General features: G+C 39.2%; 1 protein-coding gene across 1 annotated transcript in view; it reads left to right on the top strand.

The window, feature by feature from the left end:
* The first annotated feature begins 596 nt into the window (after positions 1-596).
* TBC1D8 (TBC1 domain family member 8) overlaps positions 597-17,531 on the top strand; it is a 126,133-nt gene continuing 109,198 nt past the window's right edge. Inside the window, exon 1 of the mRNA XM_027842575.1 lies at positions 597-755. Coding sequence (XP_027698376.1) covers positions 629-755 — 127 coding nt within the window. The 5' untranslated portion in view covers positions 597-628. The remainder of the gene's footprint in view (positions 756-17,531) is intronic.

Genomic DNA, 17,531 nt, shown 5'->3' on the forward strand with positions numbered 1-17,531 from the left:
AGGGATGGGAAGAAGGCGGAGGGACTTGGGAGCTGGGACTGGACTTCCTCTCCCGATTCCGGAACTGTGCGCTGGGGAGAGGCAGAAACACGGAAACCCAACCTGCTCCTACGGTTGAAGCAGCCTTCGGCTGGCGACGCCTCCAAGCCGACAGCTGGGAGGAGCTCGGGCTTGGGAGCGCAGCCCGGGGAAGAGCGCTGGGCTGCAGACTACAGCTGCCTCTGCTTCTAGGGCGCTGTTGCACCCCTTTTTCTTTCCCTGCTCCTCTGAGGAAGCAGACCGCTGCTCCCAGCCCGAACCCCAGCCTCAGCCCCAGTTGCGCTCCCTTCTCCCTAGTGAGCGGAGCCCGACGCGGGGCTGCAGTCCCGGAGCGAACCCGCACTCCGCTTTCTCCCGGAGCCGGCTGCAGCAGACGGGACGAAGGGGCTGGGAGTGAGGGCTGTAGGGGGCGGGCCAGGGCCGGGCCTGGTGGAGGACGATGTGACCAGCGGGGCCGCTGGCGGGCGGGCAGGGGGCGGAGCCGTAAGGAGCCGCGGGATTCCGGGGCGAAGGGACAGAGGCAGCAGCCCCGACGGGACAGAGGGGACGGCGGCAGCGGCGGCTGCGGCCGCAGCGGGAGGCGCGGAAGATGTGGCTGAAGCCAGAGGAGGTGCTGCTGAAGAACGCCCTGAAGCTGTGGGTCACCCAGAAGAGCAGCTGCTACTTCATCCTGCAGCGCCGGAGGGGCCACGGGGAGGGCAGCGGCCGCTTCACGGGTAAGAGGCACGAGCCCAGGTGCCTCTCGGGGCTCCCCAGAGAGAAGGAACGGACAGCCGGGCCAGGGCCACTGGTAGGGTCGAGGGAGAGGGGAGCCCGACGGCCGGGCTGAGCAGCGGGTTGGGGACAAAAGAAGGAGGGGGTAGCTTTGGAGGTCAGAAGAGGGAGCTTGGATACTGGGCAGACGGCGGAGCCAGAGCGTTCATAGCTAAAAGGGACGACCCCCTGGAGGTTTCCCCCTCCTTGGGCTGCTGGGCAAAGCTGGAGAAAGGGGGATGTCGAACCTCTTAAGCTGGCACTGGTCAGCTACCTCCTAGTTGCGAGTTAGTGAGTTGGAGGTGAAGGAGTCACTGGTTGACTCTTAGGATTTGGGATTTTCTTTCTAATTGCACTTGCAAAAACCCTTCTACGCTATGGTGTGAGAGGTCTGGCGGGTGGAAGGCTACGGGGTTAGAGCTAGGCGGCCCAACTTCATTATAGAACTGCAGGAGGAAAACTGCCTTTCGAGTAAACAAGAGTTTTATTGAGGGCCTGAATTAGAGAGATAGGCTTTGTTTAGAAAGAAGCAGGAAATTCTGTTTCCACCTGTGCAGGTGCGTGGCGATAACCCTCGGGGATGGAGCTTGTGCAGTCTGCCCTAGGGCCATCCTTTGAGGAAGCTTGGGTTAGCGTCTGGGAAAGGGTAACCTGGGTCCTAGGTGGGTGCTTAAGGGAGTAGGATCCTATCTGGTTCAGCCCAGCCAAGAAAACTGAGGAATTAGGTTCACCTACGAGGATTGCTAAACTTTTTCGTGGGGGTGGCTCTTGGGGGGAGTGGGTAGCTCCAGAGTTTCAGCTCTATATGCCTCGATACAAGAGGTACTTGAGGGGTTATCACATTAGCGAGGGAGGGGAAGCTGGAGGAGTTACTGTACTGTCATTTCTAAATCTAATCTTCCTGATTGCAAAATGAAACGGTTTAACTTTTTTTTTTTTGGCTTTAGTTTCCTCTAAGGGATGATCTGAGACAAAAATCTGGATTGCTAAAGGAGGAAAGAAATCTTAAATTAATACAATAGAAAGTAAACTCTCTGAGGACAGAGCGTGATTGGTTGTTGTTGGTTTTTTTTTTTTTTTGATCTGTCTCCAGCATTTAGCACAAAGCCTTGAATTCAGAAGGTGATTACTAAACGTTTGTTGAAGAGACAAAGGTGTGTTAAGAAATGCCATATGAAAACCAAGGGAATTGGTCAACAAGTTTCATCAGCTGGGATAACTGTAGGCACAGCTGTGTGCTAGGTGCAGTAGGGAATGCAGAAGTAGTTTGAGGACTATAAAATATGTGGGGAAGTGAGATAAAAAATACTGTATGATTGGAAAGTTTTGTGATACAGGTATTCAGAGAAAGGAGTTAGCATTGTGGGTCAGAGTACTTTGCTTGTAGGGATGTGACTTAAACTGAGCCTCTAAAAATGAGTAGGAGTTGGATAGGTGGAGAAGATCAAGGATAGCATTCTAAATGGGGGAAAGGGATACTTTCCATGTCATTGCTCATGCCATATGAGTGGGAGGGAGTCAATGGGAAGAATGCTCTATCTGAAGGAAGAGGATCAGGTTATTTGGAACATGAAGTTATATGCTAGCTAGACACAGGAGTTTAGACTTGATCAAAAAGAGTCATGGGCAGTTAGGTGGAGAAGTGGATAGAGTGTTTGGCCAAAAGTCAGGAAGAGTGATCTTCCTGAGTTCAAATCTGGCCTCAGCCACTTACTAACTGTGTGACCCTGGGCAAGTCTCTTAACCCAGTTTGCTTCAGTTTTCTCATTTGTAAAATGAGCTGGAGAAGGAATTGGCAAATCACTCCAGTCTCTTTGCTAAGAAAACCCCAAATGAGATCATGAGTAGTCAGACGTGACTGAAAAATGACTGAATAACAATAAAAATAAACCATTGGAGGGTCTTGAAGAGAGAGGAGTTTTTATTGTTATTCGGAATGAATTTAAGGAGATAGGAAAGATTCGATTTGGGGAGATATACTTTTTAGGATGTGTACTTGAATATCAGCTTGGAGTTAAGCATGATAGCTCTTCTTTAAGATTGGAAGGTTGCTTGGAATTTGAGTGAAATGGAAAATTGAAAGTATCTGTGGAAATAAGAATTATTTGGGGAGGAGGTGTAGGGAGGGAGGCTATGAGACTTCCTGTTGACTTATCAATCTGTATATCATTGGGCACATTATAGGTTGTCCAGTAATTAATAATAGATTTAAAGCATCTATTGAATGTTGCATTCGATGTCATTGAATCCATTATAGTGTTTCCCCAGGCCTGGGTCCTAATTGTTTCTTGATTATAATTGTGAGACTAGTCTAGTGAACCTAACAAGTATAAGTGATAATATTCTTTTAGGATCATAGATTTAGAGCTGGAAGGGACTGAGAAGTCATTTAGTTCAATCTTCTCATTTTACAAATTAGAAAACTGGGACCCAGAGAGATTGAGTGACTTTCCAAGGGTCACACAGCTGGTATGTGTCAGAGAAAGGATTTGAATGCATGTCTTTCTGATTCCAAGTCCAGCACTCTGTCCACCACACCTCACTTGTCCAAAACAAACACACACACACACACACACACACACAAATCCAATCCTGAAGAACAAAACAAATAATAAAAACAAAACCCCAGAGGCAGAGGGTGTTAAGGGTGTTGGCCCTAAGAATTGAAAGAACTCAGGTTTCCTGACTTTAATTTCCTAGGGACACAGTGTACCCTGTTGACCTTAGTGATGGCACAGAGTTTTTCAGTTTTATGCCATTCACTTCTAGATATGAGACCATGAAACAAGTTGCATTTGTTTTGTAGTTGGAAAGACCCTGAGTTATCAGGTCAGATTGTCCTTAAAGGGAACCTTATGCTCTAACACAGAGTAAGAGAAATGTCACTGTTATGAAGGTTTGGGAAATTATAGGAATTTAATCTGGTAACATTAGAGACCTCAGAAAAGAAAGAATACTCTGGATAAATTTTGAGTGAAATTCATTCTTTTAAACCCTAAAAATTTGAAGTAAGATGTTTAGAAAAATGAAATGTGAGAAATTCCTTGACTTTTGCAGAAAGTCAATAGAGAAAGACACAGTTCAAGTAATACTAAGGATAAACTATAAGTAGACAATTGTGAGGGGAAAAAAAAAAACAAAACTCTGTACTATAGGACTACAGGCAGCTAGGTGGCCAGGAATCAGGAAGACCTGAGTTCAGATCTGGTCTCAGCTGTGTGACCCTGGGTCATTTAACTCTGCCTCAGTTTCTTTATTTGTAAAGTGAGCTAGAGAAGGAAATGGCAAAGCACTCCAGTATCTTTGCCAAGAAAACACCAAATGGGGGCAGCTAGGTGGCGGAGTGAATAGAGCTCCAGCCTTGGAGTCAGGAGGACCTCAGTTCAAATCCAGCCTCAGACACTTAACACTTACAAGCTGTGTGACCCTGGGCAAGTCACTTAACCCTGATTGCCTCACCAAAAAAAAAAAAAGCAAAGAAAAGAAAACACCAAATGGGGTCATGAAGAGTCGACCGTGACTGAAAGAACTGAACAACATAGGACTAGGGGTTAGAAGACCTGGGTTTTAGTACTGATTCTGCCACTAGCTTCCTGTCACCTTGAATAAAGCAAGCTTCTATAACCTTCAGTTTCTCATCTGTAAAATGAAAGGAGTAGATGAAATAGTTTCTTAGGTCCCTTTTAGCTCCAGTCCTATAAGTCTTAATTTTTATATGGTGTTGAACTTTACTAAGGGATTATGGTAGGAAAGAGAGGAGAGTATAGTCAGAACAGGAGTGCTGGCCTAGAACAGTAGGGGGAAATGATAGATTTGGAGGTCAAGTAATAAATGAGGAATGGATTTAGGAAAAGTAAGGCCTGGGGAGAAATAGAGAGATAAAAGATTATGATCATATTAGAGTTCTCAAACATGGAAGCAGAACACTTGTGGGGGATGGCCTAGGGATGACCATCCCATTCTTTTATAACCTTTACTTTTTCAAAAGAGGAAAAAAATGGCCAGGGCTGGGGTAGGTGAAGAGATAACAAACTTCATCCTTTTACTACTATTTCTCAGGCAGCAGGATAGGTAAACTCATCTTTACCCTCCAGGGTTTGCACTTCCTTATTACTAAGTTTGAGGAATTCAAAGAGGTCAGTGACAGTCTTCTTTTGTTCTTTCAGGTTAGCACTTACCAGGAGTGCTACAGACTCCCTAGGTGTCAGTGAAAGTGTATAAACACTTTCCCCTCATCTCATTAAATATAAATCAAGTAGGTTTAGCATAAAAGAGGCTGTTAATCTCTAGGTCAACGTGTAAGTCAGCCCAGAGAGACTCAATGATTCTCACTTGGACTGATCATACCAGTTATGGGTCAGACTTGCCTTTGCTAAGTGTGCCACTGTTCGAGGTTTTCAGAGTGCCAACATTAATGATGTTGGTGCATCCAAAGGGAAATAAACAACTGTGCAATATTAAGTTGGCCATGGTGCCAAGCACCTAGTTGGACCCTTAAGTTCAAGTTGCCCTGGGATTATAGAATGTGTTAAGAATGAGCATTTTGGAGAAAATAGAGAAATTAATAGATCATGATTTTCTTCTATCCCACCTATCTGGTTTACCACAACTATTTAAAATGTCTTATAAAAATGTAAGAGTTGATCATCTATCAGAGACCAGGTCTGCCCTTTGGAGGACTTTCTTGCTTTTATCCTCTAGTGCTTTCAATATCTTCATTCCTGTGCCCTCTTGTAGCTTGATGGTATGAATTGATCTTTGCGCTATTTTCATAGTTGGAGGTATTCTCTCCAGCAGTATAGATCATAACCCATTTCTGCTTGCCCATCCTTCTGAATCTTGCCACGTCTTCCAGTAAATTTTCCATATGGTGTCCAACCAATATTTTGGGTGCTATCCTCAACTTGTTTTGGTTTTGTAAGGATAATGAAGCACGATTGGTTGTTCATTGGCTCTACGTGATCACCTCGTCTAATCTTGGTATTATACTTTTCTTTTATGACATCTGTTATGCTTCTCCTTTATAATTTCTTGTTTCAAGCATTCCATGGTCATCTTCACCATGCTTAACTCAATTCTTTCATTATTTTAGTATTCCAGACAACTTCACTGGAAAAAAAAATGTTTTTATTAGGAAGATGGACCCTCAGTGTGTGGACTTATTTTGGTTGATTCTCCCTATTTATTGATAATAGAGGGCTTAAATTTTTTGTGGGGAGAGTTGTATTGTTATTGATATTGATAGAAACAAGAAAAGAGGGGGAAAGAATAAGAGCCTCAGTGATGATTTTTTAAGATACAGAAGAGAACAGAAGGAGATTCAGATGGAAACAGAGACAAGTGCAACAGCTTTGAAACAAACTTGCTGAATTTATATCTGTTTTAAAGAAAAAAGGGCCAAACTTTGTGTGATAGAGATTTGTGGTCTCACTTGTAAGGCTGTTTCTATTCTTCTTTTTATTTGGAAATACTATTGTTTGCAGGTGTTTGTCAAGTTCAGAATATTAAAAAATTTAAAATTAAAATAGAAAAAACATGGGTCTTGGATTCAAGAAAAAGCTTGGGCTCCCTGAAGGAACTTACAACTTCCCAAAGGCAGTAAAGCTCTCTCTTTCTCTTGTTCAATTCTGGAACCAACTCCTTTGATCAATATGATTTCCAATAAATTATGACCAAGTTTGTTGTAATTTAGATCAATGATATCAAACTCAAATAGGAGTGAGGCCCACTAAATTGTACATAAGGATTCCTGTGGGGGTATAGATTGATTTAGTTTTAAAATGTAATATTATCTGTGTTTTATTATATTTGTTTATTTTGTTAAGTATGTCCATATTACATTTTAATCTGGTTTACCACTACCCCCTCCGTGTTGTGGACTGCATGTTTGACCCCTCTGATTTAGATGATTTCTTAAGTATTTAAAAAAATGTGTCAAAGTAACATTAAATGGCATAGTGATAAGGAAAGAAGCGACATGGGGACTGAGTTCTAACCTCCTGCACACCCTGGCTTCACTATGTTACCCTGGGCAAGTCACTCATACTCTCAGTGCCCCAGGTTACTCTCTCAGATTATAGATTGCAAATGGAATAGAAACAAGTGCAAAAAATTCTCTCCATTGATTATTTAAATCACAGGTCTTTCTGGACTAAACAATTCATCCCTGGGCCCTACAATAGTGCTTTCTTACATATGATATACTGCATTTCATTTGAATGTAGTAAGAGTAACGTATTCATAATTATCTAATAAAAATTATCTAATAAAACACTACACTCAATAATTTTCTCAGTTAATCAGTCTTCTTGTAGCATTTAACATGGTTGACCCTACTTTCACAGTTCTTGGGGTTTTCCTGATGTTGCTTTCTCTTGGTTCTCCTCCTGTTCCTCAGTCTCTTTTGTCTTGCCCCTCTAACTGGAAGTGGCTCCTCAGTTTCTATCTTGGACTCTCTTCTATTTTCTTAATGTACATCTCTATGCAAAGAACTTCGAAATACATAAATCGTTTCTCTTACATGTCCCATTGGTATCAGTAGGAAAACTTAATACATCCAAAACAGAACTCTGTCTCCTCTCCCATCCTCCAATCTACCCTATTTCATACTTCTGCATTTCTGCTGAGGGCAATACCATCCTTCCAGTCACTCATACTTGGCTCTTCTGTTTTCCTTATAGCCCCATGTCCAATCAGTCATCAAGTCTTGTTTATTCTATCTCCACAACATTTTCTCACATCTGTTCCCTTTCTTCTACTTACATGACAACTACCCTTGCTTTGGTCCTTATTACATCTCTCCTAGATTGTTAAAATAGTTTCTTAATTGGTCTCCCTTTCTCCAGACTCTCTAGTCTTCAATCCATCTCTCCCCACAGTTGCCAAATATTCCTAAAACACTGGTCTAATAAAGTCATTTCTCTGCCTCAATAAGCTCTAATGGTTCCCTGTTGTCTTCAGGGTAAAATGCAAACTCCTCCTTTTTTCATTAAAAGTCTTTAATCTGACTCCAGCCTACCTTTCCAGATTTCTTTCACATTATTTTCCTTGACACTCTCATAACTTCCAGCCAAACTGGACAGTTTGCTGTTGCTCACGCATGACATTTCAACTTCTATCACTCTATCTTTGCACTGCCTGGAATGCATTCCTTCCCCATTTCTGCCTTTTAGAATACCTTGTTCTTTTTCTCAAAACTCAGCTCTTTTTTTTTGCTTATTCTTTTCCCGCACCCCAGATGCTAGTCCCTACATCTTAATATTACTTTGTATTTACTTTCTTACTAATCTTAATAATTTGTGAACATGGTATCCCCTTCACCCCAGCAGAATGTAAGCTCTTTGAGGGTTAGGGCTGTTTTGGTTTTGTCTTTGTTTTCCCAGCCTAGAATAGTACCTATGATATAGGTTGTTGTTGTTTGTCCTTTGTTTTCAAAGAGGACCAATGACATACCCATATGATGTAAAGACAAATAGTCATATGTCATTGTCATGGCAAAAATTAATCAAACAAGAAGTTTTAAAATGCATTTTAAAACTTCTTGTTTGATTAATTTTTGCCATGATAATAATCCAATTCTAGATTTTGAGGTGGAAAGAATCTTAGAGGTTATATAGCCAGACCTCTCATTTCCTTGATGATGAAACCGAGACCAGAGATATTGAAGTGACTTCCTCAAGCAATATTTAGATAGATAGATAGAGATATACACATACATTTATAGATATAGATATATTAAAGTAGGGATTAGTCCTCTGATTCCTCATTCAACACTTCACTGCGCCACACTCTGAGTAGATGGTATAGATTTCATCGTATGCCCTAAGGCACATAACATGTCCAAAGAGAAATATTTTATTGTAGGCTTGGGTCATCAGGCTTATTTGCTATGCTTGTGATAATCATAAGCTAATAGACCACAATGAAGCTAATTCTAGCATGATAAATATCTTTTTTGAACTATCTGTTGCAAAGGATGAAAAAGTAGAGAAACTGAATGAAAACTAGTTTGGAAGACCTTTTCAGATATACCTTACTTTGATGGATCACAGATCTTAATGATAAGAGTACTCCTAGTAGTCAATGACTATAGTAATCTATTATTCGATAAACCCAAAGACCCCAGCTTCTGGGATGAGAACCCACTCTTTGAAAAAAAATGCTGGGAAAACTGGAAAAAAGTATGCCAGAAACTAGGCATAGACCAAAATCTCACACCATATACCAAAATAAAGTCAAAATGGGTTCATCATTTAGATATAAAGGCTGATACTATAAGCAAACTGGGAGAGCAAGGAATAGTTTACCTATCAGATCTATGGAGAACAGAAGAATTCATGACCAAACAGGAGATAGAGAACATTACAAAAAGCAAAATGGATAATTTTGATTACATTAAATTGAAAAGTTTTGTACAGACAAAGATTAGAAGGAAGGTAGAAAATTGGGAAAGAATTTTTACAATCAGTCTCTCTGATAAGGGCCTCATTCCTAAAATATGTAGAGAATTAAGTCAAATTTATAAGAATACAAGCCATTCCCCAATTGATAAATGGTCAAAGGATATGAACAGACAGTTCTCAGATGAAGAAATTAAAGCCATCTATAGTCATATGAAAAAATGCTCTAAATTACTATTGATTAGAGAAATGCAAATCAAAACAACTCTGAGGTACCACATTGTACCTATCAGATTGGCCAACATGACAAAACAGGAAAATGATGAATGTTGGAGATGATGTGGGAAAATTGGAACCCTAATGCATTGTTGTGGAGTTGTGAAATGATCCAACCATTTTGGAGATCAATTTGGAACTATGCCCAAAGGGCTATAAAAATATGCATACCCTTTGACCCAGCAATAGCACTTCTAGGCCTGTATCCCAAAGAGATCACACAAACGGGAAAAGGACCCACATGTACAAAAATATTCATAGCAGCTCTTTTTGTGGTGGCAAAGAATTGGAAATTGAGAAGATGCCCATCTATTGGGGAATGGCTGAGCAAGTTGTGGTATATGAATGTAATGGAATACTATTGTGCTATAAGAAATATGAACACACTGACTTCAGAAAAACCTGGAAAGACTTGTATAATCTGATGCTGAGTGAAGTGAACAGAACCCAGAAAACGTTGTACACAGTAACAGCCACATTGCGTGATGACTAATATTGATAAACTTAATCCTGCCTGGTAATACAAGGATCTAAGACATCTCCAGAGGCCTTGTGATGGAAAATGCTATCCATATCCAAAGAAAGAACTATGGAAGTTGAATTGCTATTTTTTTTCTTCTCTTTTGTTGAATTTTGTTTCCACTTTCTGATGGTTCCTCCTATTGGTTTTAATTTTTACTTATAACATCATTAATGTGAAAATATGTTTAATATGAATGTAAATATATAGCCTATATCAAATTGTGCACCATCTTGGGGAGGGTGGTGGGGAGAAAGGGGGAAAAAATCTTAAACTCAAAAGCATATGGAAGTGATTATTGATAAATCAAAATAAATTAATAAAAAAAAGAGTACTCCTATAGTGTAAGGAACAGCATCCTCTTCATCCTGTGGGGCTTTTGCCCACGTTTCATCCATAGAGGCTTCCTTCAGTATGTTGGGGACCTTCTTCTAGATCTCTTAATGTTATAAATCCATCAGAGGAGCACACAGACTTTGCATCACTTATCCTTTAGTCTGGCGGGGAAACCGGAAGAGTTCAGGTAAGTTCCTGCATCTACTCTTTTGTCTCGGCTCCATCTTTCACACTTATCCCTTAGTCTTGCTATGCTTCTGTCTCACCACCTTTTGCATTTATATATCTCTCTGGTAGAGTTTTCACTAATTTTTCTGTATTACTCTTCATTACTTATGTGCGTCAGCCTGCTCATGCCCATTATGTACCTCTCCAAGGACTTTAGGGAGACCCACAACTCTAAATCTTTGGTGACTATGGTATTCCATTACTCATAGCCACCTAGCATCACCAGAAGAATATTGATGATAAAAGGGTGGACTTTTCTACTATACAATTTCCCAAAAGCAATCCAGCCTTCTTTCTTCCTCTTATTCAATTCTGGGTCCACTGTCTGTACAAAACAGATATATTGACATATCTACCCCATGGTTCGCCTGTCTAATTGCAATATCATAGTCTGAACAAGTAAGTACTCTTCATTTACTTGGATATTTTCTCTGTAGATAATTAAGGTGAAATCTTTATGTGATTATGGCTCTCTGTGTTCCAGGGCTAGATTTAATCAGTATAATATCATCTGCAAAAAGAAGCATCTGGAGTACCTCAGTATCTATAGGGAATTCTTCTTTCATTTGGACTGTTCTGGACAGCTTCCATGACAGTGGCAAATACCTTTTGGCTAATGTGTCTTCCTTGTTTTATACCTTTATTGATGTTAAAAATCAGAGGGTTATTGAATAAACTGATCTCTATTATGTCTTTCAAGGAATGTCATATGATTTTAATTTGTGCATGAGTGATGAGTAGGGTTGAAAATGTGTAGGTGGCAAAAGATTTTAAAGATATATAGGGGTGTCCAAGAGCAGCTAAGTATTTTAAGACCTGTAGTCTTTTAAATTCTAAAGCCTAATAGGTAGCAATGGATGAACAGAGAAATCTCCATTTAGCATTGCTAACCTAGGGGTACTTCTATTTTTGTATTCTGGTGGACAAAGGAATCCTTTAAAAAAATGAAACTGATGACTCTTCCACTCCTGGTACAAACATTTTCTATAATCGTTTTAGTACATTAACAAAAAAAATCAAATAGCATTCTGCATATTTGAGCGACTCCTCAAATTGGGAGAGATCTATAATTGCAGAATAAGAATTGTTACAATAATAGCTCATATTTCTATAACACTTAAAGGGGTGATTGACATAGATGATTTCATTTTATCCTTACAGCAACCCTGTAAGGTAAGGTACCACAAATTCTACTAACCCCATTTTATACATGAGAAGACTAAGGAAGTTGAGTGACCTGCACAAAGTCACAAAACTTGTAAGTGGTAGACCTGGGGTATGAACCAAGGTCCTCTGACTCTGATTCCATCTTTCTCATTTCTTTTTTCATCCTGTAATAAGGAAAATTCACAATCTTACAATTGAGAAAGATTTTTTTTTCCCCAGTGGTGAAGTTGGAAGTTTTGTTTTTAATGTATGGAATTAAGATAGCAGAAGGTGGGAAGGAACCAGTTGTATCTGTTATTTGGAGATGCCCCACTTTATCTCTGCTTGATTCTGTTTAGCATCAGGGTAATAATAATAATTCTTATTCATAACAATATAAATTTACATAGTACTTTAAAGTTTGTGAAGCAAAAATGTACATTATCTCATTTGAATTCCCCAAAACCTCATGAGATTAGCTACCAAAGGTACAAGTAGTATTATTCCCATTTTACAGCTGAGAAAACTAAGGCTCAAAGAGGTTAAGTAATTTGCCCATGGTTACACAGCTCATAAATGTGTGAGGAAAAATTTAAGTGAGGATCTTCTTAACTTTAGGTCTAGCTTTCTATCCCTTATGCTGACTGCTCCTCATAGAGTAATTTGTGCTCTGTGCCAACAGACACGCATTCTTTGAGCTGACTGGTGATAAAGTAAGGCCGGTAATTTCTAAGAAAACCAGAATCATTTCCCCAATAGACTTAACAGCCGTAAGTTTTGTTTATTACCCATCACCAGTTCACTCTGAAATTTATCTATTTTTGTTCTCTACCTCTTGTCCTATGGGAGGTATGAGTGCATGAAAACAAAACAAATACTGTTTAAAAATGTAATCTCCTCCAGGGTCTATTCTGGCTTTTCTAGACAAAGAGTGACTAATACATTGTGGGCACTCAATAAATATTGATGAAAAACAACCTTAAGCCTAGGCTTGTTTTGTTTTTAAAATCAAATTCCTCAGTATTTCTTCACCTTTTTGTTTCTCTTATTTAAAAAGTTTCTTGCCACTAAGAAAATTACTTGTGGATAGATTGAACTGAAAAATAATAGAAACTGTGCTAGCCGTTCAAAGTACATAGAAAGCATACGGGCACCTTAGAAAATGGTGACATTCAACTGTATTTTATTTTTTTAGTACAAAGCACTCATTTTCCATTGGTCTGCCTGGTGGTGAAAAAAATGGAGTCAGACTTGACTTGTGTTACTACTGTGTGATGTTGTGTAAAAGTCACAAGCTCTCTGAGCCAATTTCTTGTCTATCAAATAAAAGGATTTAGACTAGTTTTTCTCTCTGAGTTTCCTTATAGTGCTAATTCCTTTTATTTAAGTTTCTCTCTCGTTACCCTTCCCTTCATACAGTTATTCAATTGCTCCTTCCAAGTCTGGATTAGCTTTAGGAGTAGGAAGATATTTTAGTAATGAATAGGTCAAGTTGAAGACATAAGACAAAGGAGTCTAGTAAGCTTGTTTGACACAGTTAAAGACACCAAATTAGAGAATATGATTTAAGAGGAGATAGTTGAGTCCATGAGGGTCTCAGTTTACAAATTACTCTTCAAAACATTTGGTCTTCTTTTCATCTGCAGTAGAAAGGTAATTCAATCAAAAGATGAGTTTATACTCTTCACTTTATTGTTACACTACTGGGGTTTTTTGGGGTATGCCAAGATATTTTTCCTTTTTGTACCTATTTAATATTCAATAAGATAAACATATTATGTGGAAGACAAGGGCACATTATAATTATTTAGAGGATTTTGTCCTCCTGTGGAAAATGTTCTTCAAAAAAGATAATATATCTTTAAAAAAACTTTTAATATGCAATATGTCCTCCCTCTGCCGCATCACGTTTTATACAATTTGGCATTGAGTTCACAAGATTTTTGACACATATTCTTTAGTTTTTCTCATGAAACTACACTTTTATTTTTGACAAAATCCATTTTACTAAGATTAACCTTAATTATAACTTTTGTTGGCTTTTGAAATTTTAATTATTAAATTCGAAATTTTAATTATTTTTAAAGAAACAACCCCCTGCCTTGAAAAAAAAATAGAAAAAGAAATTCTTAAATAAATGTAGTCAGACAGAACAAATTCCTTCATTGGCCATGTCCAAAAATATATGTCTCCCTCTGCTTCTTGAATCCATCATCTCTCTGTCAAGAGGTCCATAACATTCTTTATCATCAGTCCTCTGGAACCGTGTTTCACACCACCCATTTCCCAACATTAGAATCCTCTGTGGTGCATTTCTGTAAGGACATGGATGAGAGGCACACAGGGTGGGCAGGCATGAATGGGTTTTGATCTGTATCACTGGAACACCCACATTAAATGACAGATTGTAGTTGGAACCTCTTCTAAGCCTCCAGGTACTGAAGGCTTTTTTTTTAATCCATTTGTGATTCCTTTCCATGCTGCCTGTTTGTACCACACTGCTTGCTATGGAATGGGGAAAGGCATTAGGTTCTTGATTGTTAGATGACAGTTGAAGCTCCAATGCCTAGAGAACTCTGAATTGCCACATGATTCCTCTATTTATACCAGGAATGAAAAGCATTCCTCTCCTCCCCTCACTTCCTCTCCTCTCCCCTTCTTTCTTTCCCCTCCCCTCCTTTCCCTTCACCTCCCCTTCTTTCCCTTCCCATCCCTTCCCCTCCTTTCCCTTCCCATCCCCTCCCCTCCTTTCCCTTCCCATCCCCTCCCCTCCTTTCCCTTCCCATCCCCTCCCCTCCTTTGCCTTCCCATCCCCTCCCCTCCTTTCCCTTCCCATCCCCTCCCCTCCTTTCCTTTCCCTTCCCCTCCCCTCCTTTCCCATCTCCTCCCTTTCCCTTATCTCCCTTCCCCTCTCTTTTCTTTTTTAGCCCTTACCATTTACTATTAGGAAATCTATTCCTTGTTCTTATTAAACTTTATGTGCTAGGAATACTTATCACCCAATATCTGCTAACTTCTTCATGATATGTAACGATACACAAGCTTCTGGGGGTTATAATTCCCAAATAGAACATACTCCCTATTTTTAAAAATTGGATAGTAACACTTTTGGGCATATTTTTCTGATACATTTATAGTCATTCTTATTAATATTAGTAGTTATTTAAATATAATTTATGCACCATCCCTCATTACAAAACCAGCAACAACTTTTTTTCTCATTATTCTGGGTTTGGGACTGTACTTAGAATGGTTGAGATTGCAAGGAGTTTGAGGGATAGAATGGTAGCTACAAATGTGTATTAGACAAAACTAAAGATGATCTGGATAGATCCCATCAGATGGTAGCGCTAGCTCGCTGGAGCTGGAGTTGGCTTGCCTGCCAGAGATCACACATAGGCTCATTATCATTGGTACATGGATTCATTGCTTGCTGCCAGGTTTTCTGCATGATCATTTTTTAGTTACCTGCTATGGGAGTTAGTGGCATACTCCTCTTCCTTGAGTCATTTTTTCTCTTTGCTGCACCCCCACCCCACTACATACATGATATACCAGAAGGAAAGGGGTTGGAACCCTCACAATTTCATATAAGATACCTGATCACTGTTTTTAGAAATAGCTTTGTTGTTTTAACTCATTCTCTCTACATGAATCTTATCACAGAGTGTACAATACTACTATTATTTGGGACAGTCTCTCCCAAGACATGGGAGAAAACATGACACATGAACTGAGAGGTTAGGTGAGATTTTCAATGCTGACAATTATTTTTCCCTTTGAAAGTATCAAGTATAAAATTGTGTGCATATAAAAAATACTAGTATAATATTTGAATTAACGTGAAAATAGGTTTAATTTTCTCTTTTGCTCTAAAACTTCTCTGACTTTCCCCTTTATCCCAGGAGTAGGTTGCTTAGAGGAAGGATTATTTCATTTTTGTATTGACATCCCCAGCACCAAATACAGTGCATTGCACATAATAGACACTTAAGAAACACTAGTTGATTAATAGAATATCCCTGGGCCAGTGTTTATGGGTTCCATCAATGTATTTCAAGTCTAAAAATGTTATGTTACTGGACTAGGGTAAGTGTAGTAATTGAAAAAGGGAAGTATGTTATGTGTCTGTGTGTACAAAATACAAATGTGTACAAAATACATATATGTACATATGTGTATGTGGAGCAGGTACGTGGCTCAGTGGATAGAGTGCTAAGCCTGGAGTTGGGAAGACTCATCTTCCTGAGTTCAAATCTGGCCTCAGCCATTTACTTGCTGTGTGATCCTGCAAACCATGTTAGTATCTTTGGCAAGAAAACCCAAATGGCATTGGGGGCAGCTAGGTAGCATAATGAATAGAGCTCCAGCCCTGGAGTCAGGAGGTCCTGAGTTCAAATCCAGCCTCAGACACTTATTAGCTGTGTGACCTTGGGCAAGTCACTTAACTCCATTGCCTAGCCAAAAAAAAAAAAACCAATGGCATCACAAAGAATGGACATGACTGAAAACATTTGTATGTATATATTATATATGTATATACCCAATTTTAAGAAAATCTAGTATGCTAAAGACCCAAATGAATCTAAAAAGAATATTAGAATTTTTGCTTTATAGAAAGTTCTGTGCAAAGTTCCTTTAAAAGGTGAGCTTTTCTAGTGCTTATAAAGTTATTTATTTACAAAAATTTGATAGCCTACTTTGGGTTGGCTGAGGTACTGTTGTATTGTTTAGGTTCATGGAGGGGGATGGGAAAGGTGGAACATGGAGATGAGTAGTCAGAAAATAAGGTGTAGGGGTCATTGCTCTTAACTCAGGGAGTACACAAGCTGAGAAAGTAAATTTGTGATGCTGTGATGTTTTCAAGATTAACAGAAAGGGGGCAGCTAGGTGGTGCAATGGATAGAGCTCTGGCCTTGGAGTCAGGAGGACTTGAGTTCAAATCTCGTCTCAGACACTTGACACTTACTAGCTGTGTGACCCTGGGCAAGTCACTTAACCCTGATTGCCTCACCAAACCAAAAAAAAAAAAAAAAAAAAAGATTAACAGAAAGGACTGAACTATCTTGGCTGTGATTAGCAACAGTTAGAACAGTATGTCTCTGTTGCTTCACATACTATTTAGACTTCATATCTATTTAGCCTATAATGCCTAGCACACGTAGGGTGCATCTTCACAGAAGCTTCAAATCTATTTCCAGAAATGCCTCTGTTACATATTTTTATTTACTTCTAATTTCAGTGCATATTTATTAAGAGGCATTATACCTTTAGTCTGATAGGGGAACTAATTTTAGAGATGTGATAATAATTTTTTGTCCATTGTTCCTCCCTAGTAAATGCTTAATAAATATTTGCTTACTTCTTGTTGATTCCCACCTCCATTTCTGGATTATTTTCACAGATTGCTGTAATGAAAAGCGTTTAGCCTGTTCAAAAAAAAAAAATAGGGAGTCCTCAGTATTATGGTGTTTTTAACCTTCACTCTGAAAACTTTTTTTTTCAAATAAATGTAACCATTAAAAGTACTTCACCCCTTTTAACTTTGGACTTTTAGCAATTTGGAATTATGCCCCCAAACTTACTAAATTGTGCATACCCTTTGACCCAATGATAGCACTACCGGGCTTATATTCTAAAGAGATCAAAGATTAAGGAAAAGAACTCATATATACAAATATGTTTATAGCAATTCTTTTTGTTATAGCCAAGAGCTCAAAACAAAAGTGTCCATCATTTTGAGAATGGCTGAAAAAAGTTGGTATATAAATATAATGGAATATTATTGTGCTGTAAGAAATCATTGAATGGGTTAGTTTCCAAGAAACCTGGGA

Source organism: Vombatus ursinus, unplaced genomic scaffold, assembly GCF_900497805.2.
Source record: "Vombatus ursinus unplaced genomic scaffold, bare-nosed wombat genome assembly UNPS02014877.1, whole genome shotgun sequence".
Classification (NCBI taxonomy): domain Eukaryota; kingdom Metazoa; phylum Chordata; class Mammalia; order Diprotodontia; family Vombatidae; genus Vombatus; species Vombatus ursinus.